At 45.2% G+C, this 8841-nt stretch overlaps 1 protein-coding gene across 2 annotated transcripts in view; it reads left to right on the forward strand.

Annotated features, from left to right (window-relative positions):
* GXYLT2 (glucoside xylosyltransferase 2) overlaps positions 1-6671 on the forward strand; it is a 72802-nt gene extending 66131 nt beyond the window's left edge. Inside the window, exons 7-8 of one of the 2 annotated variants that reach the window (XR_014019892.1) lie at positions 2732-5204; positions 5283-6671. Coding sequence is in view for 1 of the 2 variants with exons in the window: in XM_081276251.1 (XP_081132377.1) it covers positions 2732-2914 (183 nt within the window). In the remaining variant the exon portion in view is untranslated. Of the gene's footprint in view, positions 1-2731 lie in introns of both variants that reach the window. The other variant, XM_081276251.1, reaches the window with a different exon arrangement.
* The last annotated feature ends 2170 nt before the right edge of the window (positions 6672-8841 follow it).

Below are 8841 nucleotides of genomic sequence, written 5' to 3' on the forward strand. Positions count from 1 at the left end.
AAGACCCTGTTTCAAAGTAAAAGTGGTACAATCCTCAGTACCTTAAAAACAAAAAGTTACCTGTGCTGCTGTGGCACCAAAGCAGCCAGAGAGTGAACAGGTGAATGGCTGTCCCCACATCCTGATGAGATCATTCAGTAGTGCTGAAATTTGAACCTCATACGGTTTCCTCCTGAATCACCAGTCTCAGGCCTGAGCCACCTGGCTGGCACAGAGATGACCACCTGTGAGAGAGACTGCGAGTCCACAAAGTCGATAGTCTCTCTAGTCCCCCTTCCCGAAGCCTGCCCACCCTAACAGGCCTCATAGAGACTTCTTCTTAAGGGCCCAAGATTTCACAAACAGGCTTGGCAGGAGTGCGGCAGGACGTGGCGACACACCGTGTGTATGTGAGAGGGCATTTTGCCTGACACCACCGGAGGACTCCAAGGGGAGCCCCAGGCCTGGCCTCTCGCGCAGCCGGAGCTTGGCGCACATGTGGGCCGATGCCACCGCTCTCCTGCCTTCCCCGGGCCTGGCTTCCAAGGGCCAGGAGACCCAGCTACATCAAACCTCTGTTCTAACTCAGGGGTGTTTTCACGTGTAGTTATTCAAACACCGAGTCCAGGGCCGGGCGCAGTGGTCTTGCTAAGCAGGCAGCTTGCAGCCAGGGCCTCTGGGCTTTCTCTTGCCCATCAGCCCTGGCCTGGGCCAGGAAGTTGTGCTCCTTGGGTTACGGCTCATCTTGTCTGTTTTCTCAGGGGTCAGAAAGAGGCCAGAGAATCTAGTTTCATAAATAATTCCACCAACTCACTCCGTGACACTCCTCAGTTGGGCCTAAAAAGACAATTTTCACTGAGGCCTTTGAATCCAGAAAACCCCAAATGGCAGTGTGAGTGCACCCGGCCAGACTCTATCCTAACAGAGGTCTCCCTCCCCACTGGCCATGGTGCTGTGCCTGTGGTCGGGGTCAGAGCCTGGCCATGGGCCTGGACACATAGGCTCCAGTTCCTATTCTGTCACTTTCCAGTGGCTGATCCTTAACTGTGCTTTCAGCCTACGGGCCTCAGAATCCTTGTCTGTGCAGTGGAGATCATTATGCTGATTAGCCACCTCAGGAGAAGGTTGTGAGAACCCAGCAAGATGACTGCTTTCAGCTTTTAGGACACCACCTGACAACTGTCAGCAATAGGGCAGACTCTTCCACTAGCAGGGACCTCAGCCAATCCTGGGACTTGGTCACATGGAGACCTCGGTGATGGGAACCTAGAGGAGGTCCTGCTAAGCAGAAGGACCAGGGCTGAGTCCCCAGGCAGGAAGGAATTCCACGTGCCCAAAGGACTGGGAGGAGGCCACATGTCCAGAATGGGAAGGGTGGGGGATAAGACAGAGGGTCCCAGGTCACCCTGGGCCTCTAAGACCAGGGAGGAGTTGGACTTCTTATTGCAATGGGAAGCCCTGCCAGAGGGTGGGGGGCTCTGATTTAGGGCTTGGAAGCATCCCTGAGGCAGCCTGGTGGAAGGGTGCGGGAGCGGAAGACAAAGGCCCCCTGTACCTGGGCTGCACCACTCAGGGAGGGTCCGCAGCAAGGGCTCGCGGGAGGGACGCAGAGGGAGGGCCTTGCTCTGGCTGACTGTCAAGCTGGTGCTTCAGGACTTGCTGAGGGGTGGGCCAAGGGGCGCGGGGAAGAGGAGTACAGGAGGACTCCAGGTCCACCTGCTGTTCCGCTGGTTGGGGACACGGTGATGGACAGGGGCAGAGTCATGCCCACCTCAAGGGTGCAGCAGTGGCATAGACCATGCCACTGAAGAACAGAGTGTCCCAGCCCTGACCCGGGCCCATGCACTCCTGTTCTGTGTCAGTCATCACCTCCCTCCGGGAAGGAATTGCATTCTGATAAACATGCTTGAGCAACATTTCTGATGAACTTGAAGGGCACTGAGACTTGTTCTGGGAAACCGAAGCCCACACACGATGCTGTCGGGCAAGAGTAACCTGCCCTTTAACCGTTCTTTTCTTCCATCTCTCCTCTTTTCACATGAAATGTTCTTGCTAAGAATGAAGCTTTGTCTGGGTCTGCTAGCGGCCTTTTCCCTTTCAACAAGAGTGGGGTGAATTTTGACAAATGCCCGTGACTAAGTAGTCTGTACGATTTCTTTTGGAAAATACTGCTCATGGACACATAGGAAAACAGGAGCGTTCAAATCCAGGACAAAAAAACAAACCCTCAGACGTGAAATACGAATTATTACAGTAAAGTGGATGGCGGTGAATTACACCAGTCCTTGCTGGACCCTGGACTTTCTGAGGTCATCATACACATACCTTGAAGCTGGTTAAGATTGCTTCAAAGGCAAAAAATAAGAATTCAGTAGATAAGGCACAGTGGATTTCGAGCACCTACTTGAGTTCTGCCCCTCCTCAGCGTGAACACAGTGTGTGTAAAGGGTTCTGTCCTAAGACACAGGCGTTGTCTTCAGATTCTAGGAGCTTTAAGGACCCAGTAAATCATATATGTATATTTTTAAGAGATGGAGACTTGCAGTCCACAAGGTTCAATGATTGCTTGGGGTTGCACAGTAGACCAGATTTGAATCTAGGTCCTGCAGTTCCTTTCACTAAGCCTATGAATACACAAACCTGGACCCTGGCGCTGACAGTCAGTCCCTGGGTCAGTTTTAGTCAGCATGATTTGTATTTTAAATGGCATTTTAGTGACTAAAATAGACTTCTTTGTTTTATCATCTTTCAGTTTCCCTTTCAAGACAACCTCTTTCAGTCCATGTACTACCCTCTCCAGCTCAAGTTCCTGGAGACGGTGCACACTCTCTGTGGACGGATCCCACAAGTTTTCCTGAAGCAAATCGAGAAAACCATGAGGAGAGCTTATGAGAAGCACGTCATCATCCACGTGGACTCTGACCACATGCACTGACCGTCTCCTCGATTTCCGGGCCCTCAGGCTTCTGTGGCCAAGGAAGTGCCCAGATCTTTTCTGTGTGAATATTTTTAATGGTGCTTCATGACTGTTGAGTATTAGAAGGCTTATTACATTTTGCTAAATTAGTTGCCCCAAAAAGGGAACATGCCTTTAATTTTTTCTAAAATCCTATTTATCTCTTTAAAAACAAAAACAAAAAGCCTACTACTGGGCAGGTAACAGTGTTCCAGCAGGTCCGGCTGGCTGTGGAAAGGAACTTTCCAGAGCCTTCCAATTCTCGGCTAGTGTGAGAGGCCATTTCAGTGGCATCTAAGGATCCCCAGCCTCCTTCTATGCAATTGGCACCCTCATCCCTTGTTATAAAAGTCATCTGTAGTTATGAGGCAAACAAACAGACTTTAGAGTATAGGTCAAGGGTCCAAAATCAAGATTAGGTTAGTCGTCCCACCAACCAGTGGAAAAGATGGTCACCATTTTAGTGTACCTCCTTCCAGCCCTCCCACCACCCTACTTTTTTTACACCTTTTTTTCTTATTTCCTACGTCTGATTTTCCATTATAACTCATATTTACAACAGGGAATCTCAGTAACAGTGGCCCCTATGCTGAGATTTTTATGTAGGAGACTAAAAAGTCAGACAAGATGATTATGTTTACAGCATTTTACTCAAATGTATCTGGAAGAAGCATTCGGATCTCAACTGACTGGGCAATGTTCAAGGATGAAGCATATATCTGAGGGTGTTTCTCAAGAAAATTGCTTACATTTGTGGAGGACTAAATCATGAGAAATGTCTATGCAACGGTAATTTCTGGAAGGAAATTCAGTAATTACACGGACCCAGGAATCTCTTTAGCAAAGTGTGACTTTGTGTTTACTCAGAGACAAACGAATTGGGTGTCTTCAGCCATCAGTAGGTGTGGGCACCTCTCTCCTGCTCTTGGGAAGTGGTGGAAATCAATACCAACTTCAGATTTAATGGGATCAAAGCCAACAGTTCTAATTCCATTGGCAAGAAAATTTACCTCACTACCAGCCTCAGAAAGTCTGATTTTTTTTTCCCTCTTTTCCTCTGGGGTTACCCAGCTGTTTACCAAGAAACCCGGCAGGTCTTAGGACCAAGCTACAATACTGGAAATTCTATATTCTCTTCCCTACAGGGAACTGACTTTTCCCGTTGCTCCTATGTTGGTATTGGCAGTGGGACATTTCGCATATTTCTTTATCACAAATGGCTTTTGCATAAATGACATCTTTAAAGTTTCCCACAGCCTAATGAACTTGGTGGGGACCTACATCATCTCCATTAGGTAAATAAGGAAATTATGATACAAAGAAATGAATGTACCAAATAAAATTGCTTTTCTATAAGTCACACAGGTCTGCGTAAGATGCATCCAATTTTACAGAAACATTTTTTGGAAATAAAAATATGGAGCCCCTTTCTTCATAGACAGCAATCCACAAGAGAAAAATGGAAAGCATGATTTTTATTAATGTCAATATGGCATCCTGTGTATCAGAATCCTAGGACATCACGTCAGCAGAGTGTCTTCCCCTGAAAGAGATGAAAACCTCAGCATTCAAAGACATGAGCAGATTCCAGTCACTACTGGTGTATGTGCCACAACTGTGGTTGTCACAAGCTTAAGTCTGCAAGAGCAGGCAGTAACCCCTGCTCTCCTGGTGTCCAGTTGGATGGCCTGGTTTGTTCCTTGTTAAGGAAACTGCCACTGCGATATGGAACTCTTATTTTGCTCTTTTGTCCCCTCATGCACCACCAGAAGTGACATCGTCCACTCTTTCATATCTCAGTGTTGGGCCTTCCATCTGTGTCCTGGGCACTTCTCATACGTGGCCATCTTGGACTTGTCTTTGGATGAAGGAGAATGCACCTTACATTCCCAGATCTGCAGTGAAAGAGGCAGGATGTGAACATGAATCCGCATGTTCAGATTGGCCAGTAAACCCACAGGTGCTGCTCTGGATTTGTTGGTGGCTCCCAGACCTAAAGAAGTTATTTCCCTCCTTTGGTGGTTCTAGAGACTTGGAGTCTGAGGTAGGACTTTGAGCAGAGCGACACCCCTTCTTTTATGAGAGCCAGGTGCGCTCACAACTCTCTGCTGTTGCTGCCCACTGAATACACAAGTAAGTACAGTGGCCAGCAGAGGTCAATGATAGAGCTCTAGAACATTCCAGAGTGATGAATGATGAACCTGCGACACCATAGAACCTGGTGCATTTGTCTGCTGTGAGATTCCCGCGCTATCTCCTGAAATTTTAGGTGAGTTTGGTGGAAATTTGGGGGGGGAATTTGCTCTTCCAGGTCCTTTTGCCTAAAAGTGCTAACTGTTTTCTACAGCTAGGATATTACCATGAGCAGTGTTTTCTCTGACTTTGGGAACTCCCAGGAAGTACCTTGGAAAAAAAATCTTTCAATATGAGAGCCACAAATTTTAAGTCAGTGGACGTCTAAAACTTGCAATCTGTGGTCTGAAGTTTGCCAGAAGTTCTGTTACAGCCCTGAAAACCTCGCGAATCCACAGGCGGTTCTCTCCTGTCTTCCTGCCTGTCCTCTCCCCTCCTGGCCCCTCCTCTCCTGCCCTCCCTCTTTTCTCACTTCTTGTATCTTCTGAGGTGTTGGGAATGGAACCCAGACACTCTGTCACTGAGCCACACTCCCAGCCCCCTTTTTTTTTTTTAATTTTATTTTGAGAAAGTGTCTCAGTAAATTTCTGAGGGCCTCAGTAAATTGCCGAGGCTGGCTTTGAACTTGAGGTCTCCCTGCCTCCGCTTCTCAACCCCCTGGGATTATAACCATGTGCCACCATGCCCCAGGAAAAAATCTAGATTCATATCTAAATATTGCCTGATGTTTATATATAAAAGATAAATTTCATGTGTTTGATAAACCAAAGTGAAAATGATTTTAAGAAATCAGAAATGTGTTGCATTAAGAAATACGCTGGGCTTCATGGGAGTCCACACTCTCAGATTTTCATTTAATAAAAGGGTAGGTAGTCTTTTGTAGGGTGTACTGTTCCCCTCCTGTTTCTTTCTTATTCCTCTCTCAATCTTTGCTTTTCCCTCTCTGTTTATCGTGGAAGCATCTGAGTAGCACAAGAAGCTGGCCTTCAGCAGCTGAGCCACAGACTGGGGGTCCCTATGCAAGCAGAACTAAGTCACTCCTTAGACCCCACCTTTCATGACTGTTTCAGAAACGGGAGAAATCAGCGGAGCTCACACCCACCCTGCAGCTTTGCAAGGAGGAGCCGCCATCTGTGTGGTATGAACTGAAGAATCACCAACAGTCCGTTCTTGGGTCCAGTCATCTCACAGTTGTGTGGCTGGCACTGAAAGCTGACGGGGTCTCCCTGGCTTGGAGACAAGCTTTGTCCTGGCTCTTGTTTTTCACAGGTCAGAACTGGAAACCTTCTCTTGAGTGTTCAAGAGGATGCACACACAGGCAGTCACGGGTGGCACTTTCTGCTCCATTGGGTTCACAGGTTGTGTTGTCTGTGACGAACTGTCCCAAGGCTCAGAGCTCCCAAGGAGACCCTGGATGCACTTCTTATGTTGGAAATGATTTTTTAAATAATTTTTGTTTGTGAAGAAACGAGCATACTTCAAAGAAAAGGAATTATTACAGCTAATAAAAAGGAATATGAATATTATGATTTTATTACTGTCTTATCATTTTAAATGCCATCTCCTGTTTTATCTCTGTTAAAAATTAAAAGCTTTAAATACGTGGCTTTTGGTATTATTTTGGAACTGTGTGTTTTTTCCTTTAAAATATTTCAAGCTGAAAATTTTATAAGTTAAATAGTAATGTTTAGGTCTATCCTGCTAGTAAAGAAGTATTCAGCAATTTTTCTGTTTGTTTGTGTAAAAAACTGAGTTTATCAACTGGGCATGGTGGTGCATACCTATAATCCCAGTGGCTCAGGAGGCTGAGGCAGGAGGACCATGAGTTCAAAGCCAGCCTCAGCAAAAGTGAGGTGTTAAGCACTTCAGTGAGACCCGGCCTCTAAATAAAACACAAAACAGGGCTGGGGATGTGGCTCAGTGGTCGAGTGCCCCTGAGTTCAATCCCCGGCACAAAAAACAACCACAACAAAAAAACAACTGAGTGTATCAATTGTCATTCCCAGTAGAGACCAGGGTTCCTGAATGGGACAGCTCTTACCGATCTTGTTCTCAGCTCTATGCTTCACACATTTCTTATGACCCCCCCCCCAAATATTGAATGGACAAATAAATGAAATGATTCAGCTTCATCCTGAACTGGGACCAATTCCTCTCAGATAAGCTTCCCAGCACATCATATTGATTTTGAACCTCAAAAACTACTGTTCCTGTAATGGTATGTTGCTGTAATGGCAATAGTAACCCATCCTACAAAATCTCATTCATTGAAATTATATTGAAGCCCAGCACAATGTTGTATGCCTGTAATCCCAGCTCCTCAGGAGGCTGAGGCAGAAGGATCTCAAGTCGGAACTCAGCTTGGGCAATATAGCAAAATTATATAATATATACAAAAAAGAAATTAAGCAATTATGTGTGTGTGTGTGTGTGTGTGTGTGTGTGTGTATATATATATATATATATATATATATAGAGAGAGAGAGAGAGAGAGAGAGAGAGAGATGCTTAATTTCTTGGAGACTCATTTACTTACCCATTAAATGGCATGGTTGGGTCAGATCATGTTAAAGTCCCTTTCTTCATAAATATCTCCTATTTCCACAGTGTTCTCTTTGTGGCTCTGTGGTAGACATTTGTGGGATTTGGGCTGCTGGAAACCACCCTACTCCTGGTTCCAATTTATGTAATAGTTGAAACTCTTTAAATTGTAAGTGGCAGCAAACACAACTCAATCAGTACAGATGAAGAGAGAGAGACAGAGAGAGAGAGAGAGAGGGGGGTGGGGAAGAACGTGTTGGCTCACATAAATGAAAAGTCCCCAAATAGCTCTGGACCCAGAGGCTCCAATGATGCCAAGGGATATGTATCATTTTAACAATGCTTTTTTCATGAATATTTTATTGAAAACCACACATCCTTCTAGGATTCCAGCCATGGAATTTTCATGTCATTTGAATAGAATCATTCCATCTTTGGAGAAATACATTGTCTCCAGGTCCAGATGAAAAATGGTACTGCCAGCCTGGGTCTCCAGGATAACTGTCCTCCTGGTGTTGTTTTGAAACAACTGTCACATATCTTTTCCCTCTCATCGAGAACCACCACTAACCAAATAGAGCCTCACCAGAAATGATTCTGCAATCTAATATAAATGAATGATGGGAGGCATTGCCATAACCCTGATGTGCTGGACAAAAGCGCTTTAGCAGTTCTTCAAATCCAGAGTCAAATCGTGAGGGTAAATGTGTATTCCAGCCTCGTAAAGGGTGTCAGTCTCATGTGTGACCTGTGGGCTCAGACTATAAAGAAACTCTAGGAATGCTTGTACCTGTGTCCTTGCTGATCACTTAGGGTTTATGAAAACAATAGTGTTTCTTATTTTGCAGGATTGCTATTTTGAGTCAAGTGGCAAAGCAAGTATAAATGTCATATTAGAAAACTGGATTCTTCTTCATCTAAATTACTGTTATTAGAAGTGATTGCAAGTGCCCAGAGTTAAAGGGAAAATAAAAAGACTGATGCTAGGTATATTAAATGTTTAAAACTGACAGCTATTTATGAGAGTTTCCCTGATGTGATTTTACGTTTGCATGTTTATGGGAACATAGGAGACAGTTAATAAGACTAAGAAGACATGTTCCAATGAGAGAAAATGGAGACAAACCCAAGAATTAATTAAGAAAGTGGTTGGTGTGTAGTATGTTTGAATTTAAGCTTCTTAAGTTTAAGCTTGTCATCTGTCTCTTTAGACCCCATGGTTTCTGACGGGT

The sequence above is a fragment of the Spermophilus citellus genome (genome assembly GCF_964194105.1).
Source record: "Spermophilus citellus genome assembly, chromosome: 19".
Lineage (NCBI taxonomy): Eukaryota > Metazoa > Chordata > Mammalia > Rodentia > Sciuridae > Spermophilus > Spermophilus citellus.